This window comes from Gobius niger (genome assembly GCF_951799975.1).
Source record: "Gobius niger genome assembly, chromosome: 5".
NCBI classification, from domain to species: domain Eukaryota; kingdom Metazoa; phylum Chordata; class Actinopteri; order Gobiiformes; family Gobiidae; genus Gobius; species Gobius niger.
Genome location: NC_136856.1, coordinates 15,110,216 through 15,132,980, shown reverse-complemented (window position 1 = coordinate 15,132,980; position 22,765 = coordinate 15,110,216). Strand labels below are relative to the sequence as shown.

The window sequence follows — 22,765 nt, the reverse complement described above, 5'->3', positions numbered from 1 at the left end:
TCAGTGATAAATACCAATCAGAAGTACATTTCTATCAGACTGTTCAACACTACACACGAGGAAGCTAAGCTTAAACCTGGTGGTCTCAAAGGTGACGATCTCTCTCTTTCTCTCACTCTATTACCTTTTTCCTTCTTTTTACCCTTTGGCTTGTTTGTCACTGCCGCCTTTTACCTAATCTCCTCCAACCTTGCAATCCCTTCCCAGCCATTTGCCTTACTGATGGACTCTCTGGCAGCCAAAGACTTAGCATGTCTGCTGGGAGGCTACTGCAGACTCCTGGTGGATCCCAATGTCAATGTCTTCCGTCTGGGGCGCCCGAAAGTGAGGGTGCACCGGATACCCGCTGAAGAAGGTGTGTGTGGGAAGTTCGCCGTAATAGAGGGCCTGTGCTATGAATCCCTAACAAGTGAGCAAATACAGTTTCTGGCTTCAGATTTTAAATAATAGACATTTTTCACACTTATGTTGATGAATGTCACAAGCCAGTTTGGGTAATGCTAGAAAGACAAGTTAGGTAATGCATTTTTAATAGGTTGCGTTCACGTGCTGCCACAATGTTCTAGTGGTTTAATGATTTTACCTCGAATTAATGAACCATAGTTTCCCTGTAGCTTGAATATGATGTAGAGCAGCACAATATAAGAACAAATATTGATATTCAACTTCTTGTTTTGTTCATTGTGATGTTTTACTCCAGGGGTTCCCAAAATGTGGGTCGAGTCGCGACATTGAATTTGATGTATTTTTGATTTAAAACAGTATATTTTAGTGAAATTAAGCCGAATGTGAAAATACAGTATCCAAGCTAACAGAATTAAAGGGATGCGGCCTCATTTCCTAGTTATCCAGAGTGTTTTTTATTCATGCAGTCCTTATATTTGAAGAGTTTAGTGGTGCTAGGCTAGTGTTAGGCTAGTGCATGTCTATGGTAACTAGTAGCCTGCATTAAAAACAGTCTGACCCAAGCACAGTGCAATCACTTATAACACCAGACTACTGATGACATGATTCCTGGTTGTAAGCTACGCAGCGGCGGAGTGATCTGCTGGGTTACCGGATCTACATTAGTTTGTTTACCTGCGTCCGGCATTACTACACGTGGAATTCACAAAGGAGCTTTCTACAAATCAGATATGGCAACGTTTGAAGGACTACCTGATGATTTTGAAGAGGTTTTTAAAGCAGGCTACTAGTTACCATAGACATGCGCTAGCCTAGCACTAGCATAGCACAGCTAAACTCTTCAAATATAAGGATGAATTAAAAATATAAATATATCTCCAGAAATCAACAACACTCTGGATTACTAGGAAATAAGGCCCTATATCAAAAGTCCTGAAATGTCCCTTCAAACCCAAATTTTAAATGTTGTGCACCTGACTGTATTATAAATAGTAATTACTGTAAATTTTAAGCAATTAGTTTATTCATCAAATTGTGTCAAAACAAGACTGGTAAAATACGAAATGAGGATCAAAATAAGGCTGTAAATTAAGTAACTAAACGTATTTTTTCATCAAACAAATGTGTGACACCTAATACTGAGATAATTTGGCGATATACTGTGCAGCCCTATTACGTATATTGCGATGTATCATGTTATCGAACAGCCATGATTTTAGTCATTAACCTCTTAACCCCACACCTGAACCAAACACATTTTCTCTAGTTTGTCTTTACCCAAATGTAAAAGCTCCTCGAGTTTACAGCCTGTAGGCCAGTGTAACGCCACATTTGAAAGCTAAGACCTACAAAACTGATATAAACTTTTATCTCACGTTATTGCCGTGTTATTGTTGTTTTTTGCCACTTTTTCCATCTCTTTTTTGTTTCTCTTTTGTGGCTTTTTTATTTTGTTTTTGTCACATTTTTCACACTTTTTTCATAGCTTTTTTGCCATTTTTTTGTTGCTTTTTAATCATGTTTTTGACGCTTTTTTGTTGTGTTTTCATCACATTTTAGTTGCTCTTTTGTTGCTCTTCAGTCACATTTTTGCCACTTTTTCCATTGCTTTATTGGCTTTTTTTTGTTGTCTTTTTTTAATCGCATTTTGGACACTTCTTTGTCACTTTTTTAAATGTTTTTTTGTTGCGTTTTCATCCTCATTATTGTCTCGTTTTTTTCAAGAAGCTTTTAGATTCGGGTAATGACAAACTGGAGAAAATGTGCTTGGTTCAGGTGGGGTTGACTCTGTTAATACAGCTGATAAATATCTTAATTTGATTTCCTCCTTGTGTCATCCACTGCTGATGGAGTTGGACAACATGGATTCTACGATAATCCCCCACATTCACTGTATTTCGAGCCAGTCCACTCCGTTCCTGATTTGAGATTTATTCGCATTAACATTGACAACTCCTGTCTTCAAACTCAAAACTTGACATAAGATTTGAGAACGTGAATGCAACCTATTACAATTCAAGTTACATGCTCATATTTGTTAACATTGCTCTAACATATGTCTCTTTTCTGCTTATCATCCGCTCATCTTTACTGCGTCATTAGGCTACGTGTCGCGCTGCTGCAGTGACTCAGAGGAATCATCGGACGACGACGACCCGATGGACTCGCAGCGGCCCGACCCGGCGAGTCAGGACTGGGAGGAGCGGAGGAGAGAGGAGGAGGAGAAGAGGAGGGAGGAGGACCGGCAGGAGCGAGAGGAGCACCAGGGAAAACAGGAAGTGAAGATCGTTGTGACGGGAGAAATGAAAGAAGGTGAAGAAGGCGCGTCGGGAAGTGGACTGCGGAAGTTTGAGGACATTAATAGAGAGAATAACTGGTATCACACAGACCTGCGCGTCACCAGCAGCTTCTCCAGTCTGTCCAGCGGGTCTCTCAGCGCTGCCCTGGACGACAGCAGCGCCTCCGCCAAACCTTCAGGGGTGCAACCAGCCATAGACGTCCACCACCCCTACCTCCTCGCTCCGAAACAGGGCCCCGCGCGACCCACCAACCTCAACTACAACGACAACTCGTACCTGTGCTTCACGGACCTCTCCAACTCAGACTTCATGCCCAGTCCGGCCGGGGCGACCAGCGACGACGATGACGACGACGATGACGAGGAGGAGGACAGTCTCCGATCGCTGCGCCGCATTTCCAAGATTCCCAGCTCCAGGGATTTGAGGATGATCGACAGCACGCCTTTCAAAAGATCTCCGATCAAAAAGAAAAAGACTCCCCCGAAGGTGCCCGTGAGAACAAGTTCGATACCTGGGAACAAAGCGGCGCAGGCGGAAGAGTGCCTCGCGAAGGATGAGGATGCGATGCGCCTGACGCCTTCTCCGAATGTCGCGTCATCCGTGTTGGTAAAAGAAAGTGCTTCAGAGTCTGAGGAGGAGTTTTTCGATGCAAAGGAGAGATTTACGCCCCCAGTCCCAGATCTGTCAGGTTTGTGGACACGCATTCAATTTGGCTTTGCACTTCATTTCTTTTTCTGTTCTCGTTTTAGAAAAGCTAGCGTTGCAAATATCAGTAAACTAAACACACAAATGAAAAGGAGAGGAAAGAACCAAATCTAATAATAACTTAATCCAATTATATGATTGTTTGTGTGGCTGCGCTTTAGGGCCATTATTTTCCCCATCAATTAATCAGGTTGTTACATTTACAATGAATTGAATACTGGTAGTCATTAGAAAAGGCACATACAAATGTTTGTTTTTTACCTTTTAACCCCTGCCTTAAACGAGCACATTTTCTCCAGTTTGGCTTTACCCGAATCTAAAAGCTTCTTGAACAAAACATCAAAATAGCAACAAAAATGAGTCGAACATAAGAATAAAAATGCAACAAACAAGTGACAAAAGCATGAAGAAATTACTGATGAAAAAGCCACAAAACATGACAAAAACACGGCGAAAAAAACTATGAAAATGCAACAAAAAATTGACAAAAAATGTGCTGGAAAAGCAACAATGACACAATGAACAAGCGACAAATTTGTGAGAAAAAAGCCACAAAACATGACAGAAACACAGCGAAAAAACAATGAAAGCACGATTAAAAAAAAGAGGACAAAAAGGCTTAACATAAAACGCAGCAAGTTTTATAGGTCACATTTTCGTCACTTTTTTTCGTTGTGCATTTGTACAGTGACAATGAAGGGATTCTGATTCTAACATTTATGTTGCTCTTTTTTGGCTTTTTCGTCACATTTTTGTCGCTCATTTGTTGCATTTTTTCCCTCGTTTGTTGACATTTTTTCCAAGAAGCTTTTATATTTGGGTAAAGCCAAACTGGCGAAGATGTGCTCGTTTAAGACAGGGATTAAGTTTGTATGTGCCTTTTCTAATGACTACCAGTATTCAATTCATTGTAAATGTAACAACCCGATTAATTGATGGGGAAAATAATATCCCTACAGCACAGCCACACAAACAATCATATAATTGGATTAAGTTATTATTAGATTTGATTCTTTCCTCTCCTTTTCATTTAAACCCCATGAAGCTCAAGTGATGCCGCCTAATGACATCCTGATAAAATACACCAGCAGAAAATATAGGTTTTCTTCAGAAACAGTAAAATGTGCATGTTTCCTGTGCCACTTTGTTGTAATTTGTTCTCTGTCAGATGATAAAACCTTTTCTCTCTCTCTCTTTGGAGTTTGAATTAGTTGCAGTTAATCTGTTTAGTTGTTTCAGCCCTACTATGCTTGACTTAGGTTATGTTTCTTCTTTTAATATCATCTTTTAGATTGCAGTAATCTGGAATCCAGCTATTAAAAGCTTTAAACGTGTCGTTCCCATTTTAAGCTCTCTTATTAATGCATATCTCTGTGTCCTCCTCTCTCTAGACAAAGAATTCGCTGACCGATGCAACGCTAATCGTCTGAGTGGCAGCTGGAACGGTTTCCCTGCAGCCTCTGGAAAAGCCCCGCCCTCTCCCCTCGCCAATAAATCCCTCAACGTCAAGAAGGAAGTGGATACGCTTAAAACGCCATCAAACCGACTCAACAAACAGCAGCCAAGTCCTCCAAAGCCATCTCCAAAACCTGAAATCAAGGTCAAACCGCCGGTGGCCCCTAAACCTCAGCTGCCCCCCAAACCTAAAATCACCCCTTCAAAGTCGCCTCAAAAGGGCCAGTCGTACACGCACTGCAATGGGGACGCCTCGGGACGCCTCTCCTCTGATCTACTGGAGATGGAGCCAGAGACGATGGAGTTTAAGTCGGTCACGTCCGGCACAGGGGGGCATCCGCTCTCCTCGCCTCTCATCACGGCGGTGCGCTACAGCCAGCAACCACTGCCCAGCACAGCACTACAAACCGAGGAGAAGAGGCAGGAGAATGGCCCGAAACACACAAAAGAGGTCCCACATGAGAATGGAGTTCATGTTTCGAACGACAAATATGCTACGGATAAGGAGAAAAGCTGTAACGGAGAAGTGAAGAGCAATGGAATAGCCGCAAATACTAAAAACCAGCCTTCGATGCCTCGCTCCAATTCAGGCACGAAACTAGCGCCACCCCCTGTTCCCCCGAAACCAACCGGCCCGATAAATCTCCACCCATTATCCCTACCTGCCAGTTCCCCTGTATCTCCGACTGACCCGAACAAGAGCATTTTTAAGGACATCATCAACCCTCCGAACGGGATCCACCCTTGGGGCAGTCGGAACGGCACCATCCAGTCCGGGCCGAGGCGGGTGTCTCAGAGCCACGAGAGCCTGTCGCCCAAAAACTCAGAGGCACCGCTCACCCTCACCACCTCTCTCACCTCTACCAACACCTCGGGAAGCGGCTGCTTAGAGAACAGGGAGTCCGGGAGGTCCGGGTCGGGGTCGGACTTGCGGACCAGCTCGTCCAGTCTGGGAGGAAGGCTACCCGCTTCGGCGCTGAGGGGCAAAATCCAAGCTCTGCCGTGGTACATGACGCGCTCACAGGAGATTTTGGGGACTTTAGATTACCCCTCGACGAGCTCTATCAACGGGGACACGTCGGGCTTTGGCTCCGGTTTGTCCGTAGCGAGCGGACTTTCCGATTTGAACAAGACACCGGTGAAGGAACGGGAAGCTTGCATTGGCTCAAAACCAGACAAAAGGGGCGAGTTTTTAGAAGACGGGGCACAAGTCGTCATCGCCACTTTCAAAGAAGCGCAGGACGTGACCTCACACATGAACAAGGCCAACGGGACAAACGGGTCGTACCCAAACCTCAACAGCATCTACAGCGGCAGCGTGTCCTCGGAGCAGCCGCAGTCCCGCCCCAACTCGGCAGTGGGGCTCCGAGGGGTGTTGAACATGCAGATGGGAGGGGACTCGCCCACCTCCTCCCTGGCAGACAGCACCCCTCCGCAGCAGCACAAAGACGCCTGTGGATGCCGGACGGTCTATGCCAACTGCTTCAGCGGGGACAGCGAGGACGGGGTGAGCTTTGACGAGGACATGACCGTGTTTGAGTTTTCGAAACGGACAAAGCCTAAACCAACCAATCCCGCCCCGCCGCCGCCTGCGCCCCCAGCTTCTTCTTCGAATTCCAATCTCCTCTCACTGCTACGGGACAATCCAAGGCCCCTCTCTACCTTCTCCACTGCCTCCTCCGACTTCAGTCCGCTGGTGTCTTGCCCGGCCTCTCCTACTGCGTCATTCGGAAACCCTCTTCGATCTTTCACTAACAAAAACTACGGCGGGCTCAAGGGCGGGTTTGCAACTTTGCGACAAGATATCGACCAACTCCTGTTAGTGTTGGAGCAAGGAGTTCTTGAGCAAGAAGTTTTAAACCATGAATTAGAAGAAAAGGACACAAAGGGAGAACCAGATCTCAATCATAATGGGACTAATAACATTGCAACTCGTGGGATCTATTGTAGCAGGAAAAGCCAAATTACAATGAGCGAAGTAGAGCGGAGTCTCCTGCAGGCTGAGGCGAGACGATTAGCGTCCGGATGTCAGAGGGCCACGCGCGTCGGCTGGGCCCCCGATGAAGCGCTGCGCTCCCTGTCCAATAGTTTTAGCGCTCTGGTGCAATTATCTGCGGCGTGTTTGCGAACGAAACCCTGTAGTCACTGCGATGTCTGCCGTAGCGTGAGCGTGATGCTTAAGGATGCGGCGGAGGACAGCCAGGAGCCTATGGACAAGTTGAAGGAGATTCTGGGACTGTACAGGGAGTTTGTGGGGGCAGTTGAAAGCGCAGGGACCGGAGCAGGACTGAAAAACCAGGGCGAGACTGACGGCGTCCGCCTACTGGCCAAAAGATGTACTGTCCTCATATCCTCTGTGTTCGCTCTCACGCAACTTTTCCGCATACAAACTTTAGAAACCTCAGACACGCCTGGTCAAACGTCCAATCACTCAGCAAGCCACACGCCTGGTCCGGTACCCCTCAAATTTTGACTCGACCCCCCCCCCCCCATATCTCACTGACTTTGGGCCTAAAAATGAGCCACACACATACACTAAACCCCCCGTATTCTTGCATAGTGCCAAGTTGCCAACCACAATTCAGCACATATAAACTTTTGAATACAACAGCCACAAACCACCGCAAAATGAGGAAACTCGACTCACTTGGCCTCTTCCCGGACTATGCATCTGTACATATGAATTTTATAATTATCTAATTTTATGATATAGTACGTGTATGTAAGAATGAATTACCCGTGTATGTATTTATGTATTTATTTTTTACGATATTTGCACCATGATCTGTGGTGTTTCTGGTGAAAAAATAACACTATGGATGTCACTGGAAAATTGTATGTTTTTTTTTTTTTTCTTAAAGACAGTATTATGTTACTTTTGCTGCTTGACAAATTTCCACTCCACAAGGTGTAATCTGTAAATTGTCGTGTTTTTTAAAAAAAAGTATAATTTTACTGACACGTTTTACAAATAATCCTGGTCCTAATTGCAAAAAAAGCAGTACTGGATTTATTTTATATGTGACTGCACCTTTATATAATGGATTTACTTGTTTACAGTGTTATAACGGGCAACATTACCGAGCAGGGAGAGCACTTTCGACTGTTACAGATTGCACCTTTTTGGCACTGTCCCTTTTGTGAGGTGTTTTTTACCCCCCCATTCCCCTGTCCCGCATAGTTCCATTATCCAAATGTATGCAGTATTATAATGTTCCTCTAGTTTTTTTCCCCATGAGATGCATATTTATTTCCTTGTGTGTGTGTGTGAGTTGGGTCCAGGAAGCGGAAAAAAATGGGGATGAACTTTGCTTAGATTAAACGTTTTGTCTTGACACCAATGTGACTGTTATTCAGATGTAGCAAAGATCCAAAGTCTTAAACTGTTCGAACACTGAGCCACTATGTCCCCACGATGCTCTCTTCTCTGGACACCACCGCCGTAATCAACATTAACATTGACTGACAGCTGTGTAGATATACATACATCTATCCCCTCCTCTGTCTTTAGTTCATGGCTATGCAAACCCACCCCTCCACGTATTGTACTCCTCTTTTATTGAACATGAAAAACAACAGTAGCAACATTATGATTCTATTAATATAATGGGTGCTTCCTTTGTTTGGAATGTTCCCTTTGACCTGATTTCTACAAAAAAAAAAGAAAAAAAATGTGTAAAAGAAATAAGGCAACATTCTGCATTGTTGCATGACATTAGCATAAAATATACAGTCAATGTGACAACCCTTTCTGTACTGCTGTTTGGGATTACATTGTGTGCTAATGTATATTACTCACTAATTAGCTGGCCATATCACGTGATGCCTGCTCATCAGATAAGAGAGACTGGAGGATTTATTGAGATGCCTAAAACAAGAACGTAATTTAAAAAAAAACAACTGCTTACATAATGATTTTAGAGGGAGCCGTTTGTTTAAAGCATAGCTAAGGGTGATAAGCAGGAAAAAAATCTTGTATATGTTGTAACAAGATGACACAAGAAAAGATTTGAAGTGATAATGTTGGAGAAAGATGCCTTGTCATTGCCATAAAAAGAAGCCGACTCCTTTGTGAAACTACCACTTTTGAACTCTCAGGAGTGTCTTCTGTTTGTGCCAGGCCACAGAAACAACAAAGCCTGGGTCATTTGTTTCAATCTGTACGTGTGTGAACATTGGTCAAACATAAACTAATGCATTTCATGAAAAAGGGACATTGTGTGTTATGACGTGGTCACTTTTCCATACCCTCTTACAATAAACTAAATATACTAAGAAATACATTGTTGTGCTGTACTTTTGACTTGAGAAGACAGCTAATGCACGAACACTAGGTTGAACGTCAAACTGTGTGATATTTCACCCAGTGATTATTTTTTATTAGTGAAAAATACCTTTAAAAACATTCCCTTCCTCAGATCTGATTTGTAACTTTGCTGGTAAGGGAACCTCACCAGCTCGTTTCCATGTTGCTGCTTAGTTTTGACTCCAGGTAGCCAAACATGAGGCCTAAATACACTAAGTCCTCTTCCAAAATGTTTTTTTTTATAAAGCTCCGCAAAATTAAGAGTCTGTTTATGTATCACAGTTGTACGTCTGTTTCATAGCTTCGTGATGTAGGAAAATACAACCTGGAATGTGGGTAGTTCAGTTATTCATCCTGCCTTCTGTTGCTTATGCTTGTGAAACAGGTCATAAGTATTACTGATATAAAGATTAACATATGAAAGTAGGCTTATTCTGGAAGTATACAGCAAATGCTGTAAAAAAAAAACAACGAAATTGATGCCAAGATGCTGAGCCTTAAGGCGTTGTGCTGCAGTTAAAGCCTGATCCAGTCTTCATGTGGGGCTGCCCTTAATCTGATCATTATCTGCGACTTCAAAACATGTTGACTCTATCAGGATTACCAGTTCTGTTGTAAATAAAGACAGAGCGAATGTCACATGGTTAGAATGAATTGAACTTGTTCCATTCATTCCTCTGATAATCTCAGCTACTGGAACACTATCAAGTTTTGTTAAAGGTTATTCTTTTTTAAGTAGTAGTTTTTTAAGTTCTGTCTTGTTCATATTTAGAAACTGAACACCCGGGAGTGGCACGGTAGTTAGGATTAATACGACCCAAGTCTTGGGTATAAAAAAAGAAGTGTACCCGTAGTTGGAAAATAGTCACTCACTTTGCCAACAAACGATTACAGACACCACTGTCACCATTGCAATGTTTACTGACTTGTGCTTCAGGGAAATTACAAAGATCATTTAATGCCACAGAGAATGCTCAAATCAAATATCAAATCAATGAGTATACAACATACAACTCTAGAAAGCTCAGAAATGAGAAAAAGTGTTGAAGAAATAGGCGTGATCCATTGGACTGACATCTTGAGCTTTTATGCTGCTAAACATTCTGTCTGCACACCATCACCACGCAGTCCGACTGTGGATTGGTCTGAGCAGCACTTCCCTCATGAGCTGTCACAGCCAGCTCCCAATCGCTAAGAGAGGACTGCATCTACTCAAGCCTGAAATCTGAGCCCATTATGTCAACAGATGTTACAGGCAGGAAGGAGAGCAAGCATGAGGGGAGAGCTGTAAAATCATCATCTCCACATCATTTATGTGATATAGTGATACAAAGGGCATGCTAGCTGTTATTAAACCAGACACAACGGGAGTATACTAGTTTTACTGGCATTGTCATCAGTGTGCACTTCACAAATTGTATTAGATATGCGAACAAGCTCTTTAGAAAAGTACATTTAAAACCGTGAAAAAAAGATCACTGTTGCTTTGATTGAATACATTTTATAAGTGTTATAAGCTGGCAGCATAAAGCAGGAAAATCTTTGTCCAACATTTAACTCTTACACCCTTTTTACACAATGGCCAAATCCAAAAATGTCATACAAAATAAAAAGTAAAAGATTAGCATTCACAAATTTGAGCACAAACATTGAAAGAATGTTTTTTTTTATTTTATTTTTTACAAAAACTGACTTAATAGGCCTCAACTTTGAAAAGGTGCTGCCCCCAAATACTGGATATGGAGGGAAAGGGGCGTGTCAATTGGACCCTGGCACATATTTATATAGGCTAATTGTTAAAATCATCTGACAGCAGTAAAATGTCACAATGGCAGGTGACATCACACCGATTGTTGGCCCCCGTCACGAGTGCAACTCCACTACTGCACTTTTAATATTTTCCATCAAATAGTGCATTAGCATCACCTTTTGCACCATAATGGAATAAAGGCTTTATTTCTTTAAATAATCACTTTTTTCCATAAACGTTACTTTCAGATATTTAGTTATACCTCTCACAAAAGCTTCAAGAGGAACTCATAGGTAGCATTTATGATCCCCCACGATACCAATGAGCGGGCGTAATTTAAGTGAGCGCCCCTGAAGAGCATTGTTAGGCTGCCACCCCTCTCTTTCCACACAGTCATGAAAACTGTTCTGCAAGACTGGAACTCCCCACCTACCTGAGCCTGAGCCCGGGACTTCACTACATTTAGAGGATAAAACATAATGCCAAGGCCGGCCCCCAACAATCCTCCACAAACAAAATCACTGACTAAGTGCCCTGGTTCACTGGTAGCTTGAGGCAGCTGCTCCTTTATGGGCCCACGTAGGCCAAAGAAAAGCACATTGCTTGGACCATTGCGGAGGAGTATTGGTACCAATCCGCGGTAGTATTCTCTGAGGCCATACTCCTTCAGAAGTGTCTTAAAGGTGTGGGCAGTGTTGTTGAAGCGCCCGTGGTGTCGGTGGTCTTGTAAGAGGGTCTGCACTCGCTCAAAGGGCGCCAGAATGGCTTCAGTAGTTCCAGCCAAAGCAGCAGCAAAGCTTCTAGTGACAATCTCAGGCACCCCGCTGCCATCAGCCACATCCAGCAAAACTCTAGAGAAGTCCTCATAGAGACCAAACATGATGGCCACTGTGGTACTTTTCTGGAGGAGCGGTGGCAGTATACCGCGATACAGAATCCTCAGGCCATCCCTGCGGAGCTGTTGCACGGCCTCAGCTGCCAGCACACCATGCAACTGTTGCCGAAACAGTACCTTCTGGATTGGGAAAGTTACCAATATGTTGGTAAATGCAGCCAGTGAACCACACACATAGTGCTTTTCTTGTGGCCCCAGTCTAGCACTAAGAATTCCTGCGGGCAGCAGTCCACTGCCATCTTGAGTCAGAGGGGCCTGAGACGAAGGAGTCCGGGCTGAGTCCATCGTGCTAACTGCCATGGATGGCTCAGTGCACCTCAATGCGTTTCATCAAACCCATTGTGCATCTGGGGAAAAAAATAAATCAACATTTAAATTAGAAGACATTGACACAATACTAGTTCATTCTGATAAAGGTTGTACTACTGAACTCACTTTGGGCTACCTGCTGATAAAAAAGGTCTTGCGTAATTAAACTGATAAGCCCACCTACAGTACAACTGTGGGGCATCAGAGGCATCATACAAAAAAGTGATAAGAACATGGATTCTTACTATGCATTACACACTAAACAGCTAATAGAAGGAGATAAATTAAACTTACTTCAAAGTGGTGCTATATATAGATACTGCATATATATATGGGGGAAAAAAAATCTAAATTTGAGCTGAGGGGTCAAACTGAGTGGTGACTGAACCCTAAGGTTACTAGAGGTCATAAAGCAACCACAAAAAGTGCTATATGTTACTTACACCGTAAGAGTGCTGTCAACATTTTTTACATTCACAGGTTTCTTCGAAATGCCCCCAACTCACCTCCTTCGTGTTGCACTCGCATTTTTGTTTCAAATAATGTAATACTATTTTAATATTGTGTAACACAAATAGTAACAAGACCTTCCTGTCTACTTTTAAGAACATGACATGTCATGTCATGCAGACAAGCTAACATGACTTTTCAATCGATCGCACAACTGTAAGACAGTTGAAAAGATAGCGATCATTTTTATTAGCAAACAGGATAAGAAATGTTGCACATGTGGCTGCATGTTGAGTATTACGAAAATCATTGGATTCTGTACTAGCATGGCGTACTAGAATGGCTTTTCGCTTGACATTAGTGTTTATTTACTGATCCCAACAATAGACATACATTAAACCAAGGCTGTTACATGTAAATGCATATATTGGCGGATTATCTGCATTTATTGCAGAAAACACTTAGCATGCTAACAACTGGCTAAAGGGTGATTGGTTGAAGACTGAACCCATCGGACCTCAGAAAATGTCGCAAGCGGAAACACTCATGTACAGTACAAGTTAAACACACGGGGAGCTGTCAGATAAATACTCGCCTGTCCGGGATCGCAGATTTTGGGCTTCTACGGTAGGTCTAGGGTAGGTCGTGTCTGCAGCCCAAGCAGCAGGTGACCCCAATACTTCCTCTGCGCCTGCGCGATGCTGTAGCCCGCAAAGCATGAGGAGTGACCCAAAATGACCTAAATATGTAAGCTTTTTCCTTGTCGTTTAGCAACTCCATAACGCCTAAACTCAAACCCGGAATTGAGAACAAATAAAAAAAAAACGGTTTATAGAGTAAACTAGTTTCTACGTCTAAAAATGTTGACTTTCTCTTCTGGCAACGAGAGGTGCGACGTAACGTCACTTGTGCGACTTGACGTCATCACCTCACGTCCGTTATGTCGGAAAATGGCAGTGGTAAATAAATCGCAACTAACACATTTCTAATTCCTCTGCAGCGTGTAGATTTCAAATGTAATTGCAATTTAGGGTGAATAATTTATGTTAAACGGAACACCGTAGACTTGTGTCTTTACATTGAATTCGTTCCTATAACTGGCGCTAAAGCTCGCGCTGTCGGGGCACAAATGTATTAGTGAGCAGGCACGTAGACATACTATAGGCTAAGCGTTTGCTCTAAAACAAGAGCGCCACCACTTATAAGAAGTCTGGTCATGTCTGCGCAAAAAGACTGCGAGTTTCTGGTGAAAAGAGCTCGAGAGTTGGTCTCTAATGATCCGTGTGCAGCAAAAGCCTGGCTCATCACAGCCAGGACCCTGTATCCAGCAGACTTCAACATACAGGTAAGCCTAAAAACATGTTTTCATAATTATACTAAATAAAATGATTATTGAATTTTGTTTTCAGTATGAAATGTATATAATTGAGCGGAATGCGGAAAAGACATCTTCTGCTGGAAGGTTACTATATGATATGTAAGTCCCCCCCTCACACACACATGTTTACGGGTTGTTAATGTGATTTGAAGCATTGAATACTGTTGATATTTCTAGGTTTATAAACTTTCCTGATCAGCCTATAGTTTGGCGTGAGATCAGTGTCATCACAGCAGCATTACGAAGTGACTCCCAGGACAAGCATACACAGTTCCTACGAGGTAAGAGGTTTGAGCTGTAAAATGTGATGACCTATGAATATGTAATCCATATTCTTTTTTATTGACTTTCAGAACTTTTTGAGACACTTCCAGCACGTATTCAATGTGAAATGCTATTGAAAGCCACAGAGCAGTGTTTCAACACTTTGGAAAAGGCAGAAATGCTTTTGTTACTCTTAAAACGATTCCCAGAGTCTGTTGTCCAACATGGGGTTTGTTTACTTTCACTATTTGCAAAGTAAGTTGTAAGTTCGTTAAAGTTTTCAATTGATGACATTTTTCACGATCAGGTCAATCTTGGAGAAACCCTGTTGGAAGCTGAAGTTTCAGAGAACATGGAGAGCCCTGTAAACTGCTTTAGAAAACTTTTTGGTACATGAGTTTGAGTATACTAATATGTAATTGTGTGTAACATTGTTTTCTTTACTGACATGAATGTTTTATTATTTAGTTTGTGATGTCCTTCCTTTGGTTATTAACAACATGGACATGCGTTTGCCAACAAGTCTAATGCAAAAGTACATGTTGAAAGCTGCAGAGTTTTATATTGGTTATGTTACACGTGGACCTTCATCTGATGTACAGATACAAGGTATATGCTCTCTGTTTGTATGTGCTTGTTGTGTTGTTGTTTATATGACTGTGAGATGTTGTTTTTTCTAAAGGTTCTCAAGAGGGATCTCTAAAATCCCCTTCTGTGTCTCGTGGATCACAGCGCTATGTGATCGATGGCCTCTCAGAAAAGTCCTCCGTGGTGTCTGAACCTTGGGAGAGACTTTTGGATATTTTATCTGTTGTGGGAGCACGTTGTGAGTGGCAGGGAGACCAAGGACAGAGGTACTTTGGGTTTACTAAGACGAGGTTGTATTTTAACCGTTTTTATGCCGCTAGTGATGTCATTTGTTTTGTTGTTTATTGTACGTTCTAGAAGTTACATGGACATGCTGCTCAGAGTAAAGGAGCTGTGTCGGTACTTGCCCGGTTTGGAAGGCGAGACCCGGTCGCGCTGCTGCAGTCAGGTCGTCATTTGTGCAGCACTGGTTCTTTTCCGCAGTGCTTTCCTCTATGTCTCTGCAGTACAGCCTGCTTTGTTCCAAAGTCAGTTTTTTCTGTCTGTTGACCGTAAGTGTCATTTGTTAATTAAGCGATAGTCCAGTTACACTTTTATTTTATTGTAATAGGTGTTAATGGAATGAATTCTGGACCATGGATCCTTGTGGAGGACTTAAGCACTGTGTATAGTGATATAGAGATGGAGAGAGGAGCGTTGAAACATGCACACAAGAAGCGGAAACTCACAGATGGAAGAGAGAAGACAATGGTAAAAATTATTTTAGGACAGCTCAATATCTAAAGTAATGTCAGTAATTTATACCCCAGTTTTTCACACATATCTCACTGTAGAGCTCAGATGACGAAGAGGGCTTGGGAAAGGGTCGTGGGCGACATATTTTAGTGAATAAGACGGAGATGCCGGCCTGGTCAGAGACACTTGAGAGCTTCAGAACAGCGAGAGAGAGCTGGGACCTTCTTCACTCACATGACGGTTTAGAAACAGGTAAATACATATTCTTAAAAAACTAATAGTAGCACTTTACGTATAATTCATCCTGTCTTGAAACTTAAAATGTGTTTGTTTGTTTTTTCCTTTTTTTGTTTACACAGAATTTAAGAAGATTTGCGCTGCATGGAAAACTGAAAGCTGGATGTGGTTCAGAATATTCCTGTCTGACATGATAATATACCAGGTGAAAAAACATTACTAACCGATTGAGCAATAAAACATTAAAAACTAAACTTTATGACCTCTAGGGGCAGTACCGTAAGGCTCTCTCTAGCCTGCACCAGATGGCAGCAGTGCAACAGCCTCAACCTGGGCAGCAGAGCCCCTCGGGACAGGCCAGTCAAGAGCACCACAGGGCTCTGATCCAACAGGCGTCCTGTCACTATGCACTGGGAGAGTACAGAGTATGTGCACGACAGTACAACTGTGTCAGTGTCTTTGTATGTGACTAAAACATTTGTTTACATATACTGCACCTTATCAGATGGCGTGTGACAAGCTTCTGGATGTGGTTTGTGGACTGGTACCCCCAAAGTATGAATTAACTAAAAGCTTAGACGACCAGAGCCGCCATAAGACTAAAACAAGGAAAGGTATGTTTTGCTACTAACCATTCTTTTTGCTCTTTTTAAAGCAGATTTGCATTTATAATCGGGCTGCTAAGAAGTTTTAGAATTCCTGTTTTAATTATAATCTGTTAATCCTGTGTTGTCACAATGATAGGTAATGACCTCAGGTTACTCCCATGCACCAGCAAAGCCATCCTGCCTTTTTGCCTCCAGCTCATGTTGGCATGTTTCAAGGTACTAAAAAATCTGAAATATATTGTTGAAGTAGAAGCAATATCAGTGATACTATTATGATGATAATAATAATGACAATAATACTAATAATAATAATAATAATAATTTGTTTTTCTCCTTCCTTTTTGCATTGTTCTAGCTTCGTGCTTTTGCAGACAGCCATGATGATCTGTCTCTCGGTCATGTGATTGTTCTCCTGCAGTATGACTGGCCACATGGAGAAACTCTGTTCCTCAAAGCAGTGGATAAGATCTGCCAACAAGGCAGTTTCCAATATGAGAATTTCTTCAATTATGTCACCAGTATCCTTGCTAATCAGTCTGAATTCATTCTTAGGGATTAGAATGTTTTTTTCCAAGATGTGTTTTTCCCATACTTTCTGTCAGACATTGACATGCTGGAGGAGTTTGCTTACTTGCGTACTCCTGAAGGAGGGAGGATCCAGCTGGAGTTGCTTCCTAATCAGGGCATGTTGATCAAGTAAGTTGACCCTCGAGTTGCTGCTTTACCTTTGGCATTGTTCAGTTGACTCTGCACTCTCCCGTTCAGTTGGTGTGACTTTTTTTTTTTATGAATAACGTGCAATAGGTTGATAATCAAGATTGAAAAGGCCTGTGGGGAAACAACATACTTTGAACTGAAATGTTTTTGGAGGGGTTTTTAACATAACAACTTTATGTAAAACAAAATCCACCTCTTTGTTGTGAAAGTAGAGACAGTTGACTGCTCCCTCACTGAGTTGTTGAATGTTGCTGTCCCTCAGGAACCCTAGCCCCGCCCTGGGGGTGGAGTTAAATACCCTTCTGCTCCAAGGGGTGCAGACGATGGACAGGTACCCCAGGCCCCTCCTCCCACAGTCCCCTCCCGCACCACTCACCTCTCCTCCATCCCCAACGCCAAGGCTTGTCGTCCCCCAGTTTTGATTTGAAACATCAAGAGTTAGCCATTCTATGATTTCCTGTTGGGTTTGTTTACTTTAGCATCTGCCCGTTTGTTTGTGGTCATCATTGTTGTTCTTTCAAGGTTTTGTGAATCAGTTTTTGCCTAGTCGTTTCACATGGTCTCATTTGATTTGTGTTTTCGTTTCATCTAGTTTAAACTTTCACTTTTTGTGCCTTGTTATATTTGCTACTCTTGTAACTGGCTGTTTTCATTGAGTTCAGTCTGTGCCTCCGTAAGACATTATAAAAGAGATCCTTGACATATTGTTGGCCCTTTTAAACTTTGTTATTTTAGGCCACGTCTTCTCACTATTCTTATGCTTGTGTTTTTTGCGCTCTTGCAGACACCACACTGTGACTCGAGGAATCACGAAAGGCGTCAAAGAAGATTTCCGTTTGGCCATGGAGCGTCAGGTGTCCCGCTGTGGGGAGAATCTGCTCAATGTTCTGCACCGATTCTGCATCAACGAAAAAATCATCATAATCCAGTCCCTCCCTTGACAAATGGCATGAACATTCTCCATTCATCCTGCGGGCAACACAATTGGCAGGTTCCAAGACATTTTCTTTTAATCTGCAGTTTGGGTCTCCAATCTTTTCCCAATGAGTAACTTAAACTGAGTGGGAGCAACTAATGATATGAGGATTTCATCATGGACCGTTAAAGTCACAGAAATGTTTACACACAGAAAGAAAAGATTTAGACCAAATAGACGTAGACTTTTTAATACTTTGTTATTTGTAGCTTAGTTAGGTTTGATAAATACTCAAATCTTTTGTGCTATATGGACTGTAATCAGATTTGACTCATCAGTCTAATGTTGAAATGCTGAAAGTACGATAGTGTGGAGCTACGGGAAAAGAGACACTGTTGGCTTCCAAACAGGTTGGAATGGAGACACTTGATCAACTGTTGGTGGGTTTTCCTATATACCCATGCATTTGTGATACTATAATTATTAGTGCACACTGTACTTGTCATAAAAATGCATTGTTGTCTTTTGAAAGTAAACTTTATTATTTTGTATCAAAGATGATCAAATTATTCCTTTACATGATTAGAGTACATTTTCTAGCTTCATAATTTCAAAACACATTCTGTCATTCCTGAAAGCAGTTTTGGTTTACTGGAGCCTGTTCCAACAAGTGCGGGCCTTTGGTAGAAAGAACACTGTACTGTGGCCAGTTTGTTGCAAAGCTAACATGTTTACACAAGCACAGTTTTTAGAATCATACAATCAAGCCCTATATACACATTTCTTTTTATTTGTTCCCCCCAAATGTCACGCCTCTAGTTCTGTGATGGATGCGAGGCGGGGTATGTCCGACTGCAGTGCTGCTCTAAGATTGGCCCAGAACAGCCTCTGCTTGGCCTTCTCCTGAGGCCACTCTAGATAGGTGTGTCTTCTCATCATGGACTTGAGCTGGTGGTACTTGGACGGGATCAGATATTGTGGCAGGGGCTCAAGCAACACCAACACGACACTATCCGGACCTCGTGCAAGCCTCTGGTGGGTGGCAAAGTACAGCTCGTAATGACACCACTCACTCTTCACAAAGTGGGCAGAGAGAACAAAAACTGATCTTCGACTTTTTTGCACGGATCTCATGATATTGTCAATAATGGTCCTCCCGGGCAGGAAATGCTTCTCGTGATGGCAAACTCTTAACTCCGACAGATTGGGTAGCAGTGAGTGGTGCACCCAGTCCGCGTTATGTTGACTGAAAGAAACAAAGGCATGAAATTCGACATCTACGAGCTCTTCTGCCGGGATATTTTGTCTTATTGCCCTATGTTTAGCTCTTGTCCACTGCCATATCATCCTGAGGTACCAGGGCACGTCAAAGTACTGGCACGTGGTCACTATTGCAATGAGTGTGAATATGGCTGGGATCAGAATGGTAGCTGCCAGCAGACCGGAGTTGCAGTAAATTTCAGGTATTGAAGCCTCTCTCAATGTGGTGTTTTTCACTTCTTCAGGATAGAGACAGTAATATCCCGTTGGCCAGTTTAGCAGCTTAATTCCCTCTGGGGTATTTTCAGATTTGATGCCAAGGTTTCTGAATCTACGCAGAGGACAAACACAGGTGAAGGGATTCTGACTGATGTCTAAGACTTTTAACACGGGACAGGTTTCTAGTTTCTCCACAGATGGAGCATGAAGAGAATTTGACTTGAGAAGAAGTGTATACAGCACAGGAAAGCCTTTGCAAACTGGTAAGTCACGCAGCCTATTGGCAGTCAGGTTCAAAGAATGAAGGTGTTGAAATCCCATGACCGATTCGGGCACGGCAGAAACCTCATTGTTTTGTAGGTCTAGGATCATCAATCCCTTTGGTAGACATTTGAATACACTGTCTGTCAAGCTGTTGAAAGACAGGTTCATTACCGTGATATTTTGAGGCCACAGACAGTCCTCGAGACCATCATACACCAACGAATTTAGGCTCACATCTAGTTCCTCCAATGAAACCATGTGTTGCACTCGTTGGCTGATGGTCTGGAAGTTTTTTAGATTGTTGTCAACCAAAGTCAGTGTTTTTGCTTTGCCCAAATTCTTGCATTCAATGATTTCCTGATGTTGAACTCTGTAAAATATAGAGTCCGAAAGAGCGCAAAAGGAGAAGTTCAGATGCTGGACTGGACTTGGTGACGATGGGCATGTCATGTGTACAATCCCAGTCTCAACAAGTTCCATTTTCTTCACAGGTATGTTGATGAAAAAGCTGTAAACTGCATCTTGTGAGAAGAAGAAATCCTTGACAACCATTCTTTTTGCAGTGAATGATCTCATGCTGGATGTTTTAGCCACTGGAGTGTAATGTTTTGGCAAATTTGTCAATGCAGCATCAGAGCAGGTGAGATGTAAGATTGTTGTTCGCAAAGCAGCATTTGTTAAGTCGGTCAAGTCATTCCACTTTATGACGATATTTGAAAGACCAAGATTAGTTGTTCTGAGTTGTTTTTTGCTGCTTAGTATCGTAATTAGTACCTTATAGCCACTTGTCAAGTCGATCAACCCCACTTTGTCAAAAAGGGCGAGGGCATCTGATACCAAGTCGTGATGTATTTGCTTATTTCCTGAAAAAGATATCTCCATCTTTTGTGTTTGAACGTCATTTAAACTTGCTGCTTCATAGCTAAAATCTTTTCCAACATAGAGCAATAATGATGTGAGTTTCACTCCAGAAATTTGCTTGAAGTCATCTCTGCAAATTTGTTCAGCCTCAAGGGACACTGTCTTCAGATTTTTCAACGTGCTAAACTCCTTTCCAAGTGTCATATTGATGAATTGGTTGTGGTGCAAACGTAGCACCCGGAGTTTCCTAATATTTTGTAGGTACTGTTGAGCATCTAGGTTTGTTAGTTTGTTGTGTGAAAGATCCAGATTCTGAAGCAACGTTGTGTGCATGAACGCCTCAGGATCAATACACTGCAAGTTGTTCCAAGACATGTTCAGGAACCGGAGCTGCGCTGTGTTTTTGAAATCTTCTTCATGCAGCTGACTGATGTGGTTACAAGAAAGGTCTAAGTGCTCAACGGTGTGCGGCAGGTCTCTTGGGACAGAGGAGAGGTTTTGGTTAGACAGATCCACAAACCGGTCTGAACTCGAGGCGCTGGGCTGAAGTTTGACCAACGTGGCAACCGCCCAGAAGACTGCACTGATGCGCCACATGGTTCTCCCACTAAAGGTAAGTGAAAGTAAAAATGTATTACAGAAAATAGTACCTGACCAGGGAAAAAGCAGCATTTGTTCATAATTGAATTTATATCAATATGGAAAACTTGATTCCAAAAATATGCATATAACATTTTAACAGTAGACTACATAAAATTACACTGAGAAGAATCAATAAAACACACACTCATTATGAAATTAAAGTAAGATTGCAAATAAAATATTTTCAGTGAGCGAAGAGGCTCGTCTCCAGTTTTCTGTTCGCAGCAAGACACAACTTCTCCATGTTTTGTCCTGACTCTGGGCACCAACATATCTCACACGGCTCTAGCATGTCAGAGATTGACTTGGCACGAGAACATAGACACTTTTTATTCAATACAGGTGAAACTCGGAAAATTAGAATATCGTTCAAATGTTCAGTTATTTCTGTAATTCAACTCAAAATGTAAAACTAATATATGACATAGACTCATTACATGCAAAGTGACATATGTCAAGCCTTTGTTTTAATTTTGATAATTGTGGCTTACAGGCCATTTTTTAAATATTATTTCCTTCTGAGATTTTGGATTTGGGATTTTTACAAGCAGTGAGCCACAAAATTATAACACATAAAGGCCACACATATCTCACTTTTGCATGTCTATCATATATCAGTTTCACAGTTATAGCCGAACTACAGAAACCAATGCACTTTTTAACAATATTCTAATTTTCCGAGTTTCACCTGCATATCACTTATTATAACAATTTCACTCACTCAAATAATATCTCTCATTTGTTTTAATTAGTTTATTCATTTTTGGACTTTATTTAATCAGGATAGTCCCACTGAGATCTAAGCTCTCTTTTACAGGAGAGACCGCGCCAACATGGGCAGCAACGCAAAGTTTCCAATAAAATTCCATGAAATTAAGAAACATACACAACATTTGTTAGAGTACAAGAAAGAGATGCTTACCGGTATTCACTTCTGGTATTCTCTTCTTAAGAATTATTGCTGAAACAATCTCTCTGTCTGTTTTGAAATTAACCACGCTGCTGACATCATGAACAATGGTCCTCTGTTGAACTGTTGGTATAAAATAAATCATTGCATTTATGTGAGAGGCCATTCTCACAGTGCACATCCTCTTTTCACTTCCTCTTAATGACTGTAAATGGACTGTGTAAAAGTATCTCAATACATACATATACACATAGACTTAATGAGATTTTACTCAGACATTTTGCTATTCATCCTGGACCAGTTTTTCCCAAGTGTTTTCTCACAGAGACTTATTTTACCAGTGAATACATTAGCAAGCCCTATGAACCACGGTAAAATGCCACAGGCTTATTCTTATAACGATCGGTCTAGTTTGGACTCCTTTTTAGACACTTCTGAAATCACTGTTGCCCTCCAGACACATATGCTCATTTAGAAACCTAAAAACATCAAACTTGGTGACATCCTGTCCTCTCTGGCTGGTAAACTAATTTACCCTTTTGCCTCAGAGCAGACTTCGCCCTGACTGAGCCACTGCTATGATGTTATTCC

General features: G+C 42.1%; 4 protein-coding genes across 7 annotated transcripts in view; 2 read left to right on the top strand and 2 right to left on the bottom strand.

The window, feature by feature from the left end:
* Positions 1-8,444, top strand: part of frmpd1b (FERM and PDZ domain containing 1b) — a 30,632-nt gene extending 22,188 nt beyond the window's left edge. For 2 of the 3 annotated variants that reach the window (XM_079556495.1, XM_079556496.1), the window contains 3 exons: positions 208-409; positions 2,509-3,393; positions 4,802-8,444. In XM_079556495.1, the coding sequence (XP_079412621.1) occupies positions 208-409; positions 2,509-3,393; positions 4,802-7,338 (3,624 nt within the window). In that variant the 3' untranslated portion in view covers positions 7,339-8,444. The remainder of the gene's footprint in view (positions 1-207; positions 410-2,508; positions 3,394-4,801) is intronic. The other variant, XM_079556497.1, reaches the window with a different exon arrangement.
* A 1,621-nt stretch (positions 8,445-10,065) lies between these two features.
* On the bottom strand, positions 10,066-12,184 carry LOC306963396 (mitochondrial nicotinamide adenine dinucleotide transporter SLC25A51-like). Its single transcript, XM_079556958.1, has one exon. It carries the CDS (start codon positions 12,114-12,116, stop codon positions 11,187-11,189), a length of 930 nt encoding a protein of 309 aa, XP_079413084.1. The 5' UTR covers positions 12,117-12,184; the 3' UTR covers positions 10,066-11,186.
* A 1,322-nt stretch (positions 12,185-13,506) lies between these two features.
* On the top strand, positions 13,507-18,521 carry ints10 (integrator complex subunit 10). 2 transcript variants are annotated; one of them, XM_079557481.1, is made up of 18 exons: positions 13,507-13,920; positions 13,985-14,052; positions 14,131-14,234; positions 14,307-14,446; positions 14,525-14,606; positions 14,686-14,826; positions 14,900-15,071; positions 15,163-15,332; positions 15,416-15,555; positions 15,639-15,792; positions 15,900-15,982; positions 16,047-16,202; positions 16,283-16,391; positions 16,522-16,601; positions 16,741-16,903; positions 16,988-17,081; positions 17,365-17,433; positions 17,887-18,521. In XM_079557481.1, exons 1-18 carry the CDS (start codon positions 13,792-13,794, stop codon positions 18,041-18,043), a joined length of 2,211 nt encoding a protein of 736 aa, XP_079413607.1. In that variant the 5' UTR covers positions 13,507-13,791; the 3' UTR covers positions 18,044-18,521. The 2 variants fall into 2 exon arrangements, with proteins under 2 accessions (XP_079413607.1, XP_079413608.1); XM_079557482.1 differs by lacking the exon at positions 17,365-17,433.
* A 156-nt stretch (positions 18,522-18,677) lies between these two features.
* On the bottom strand, positions 18,678-22,266 carry tlr1 (toll-like receptor 1). Its single transcript, XM_079557478.1, has 2 exons — positions 22,187-22,266; positions 18,678-21,229 (listed from the first exon to the last, which is right to left on the bottom strand). Exon 2 carries the CDS (start codon positions 21,217-21,219, stop codon positions 18,826-18,828), a length of 2,394 nt encoding a protein of 797 aa, XP_079413604.1. The 5' UTR covers positions 21,220-21,229; positions 22,187-22,266; the 3' UTR covers positions 18,678-18,825.
* Positions 22,267-22,765: the final 499 nt, after the last annotated feature.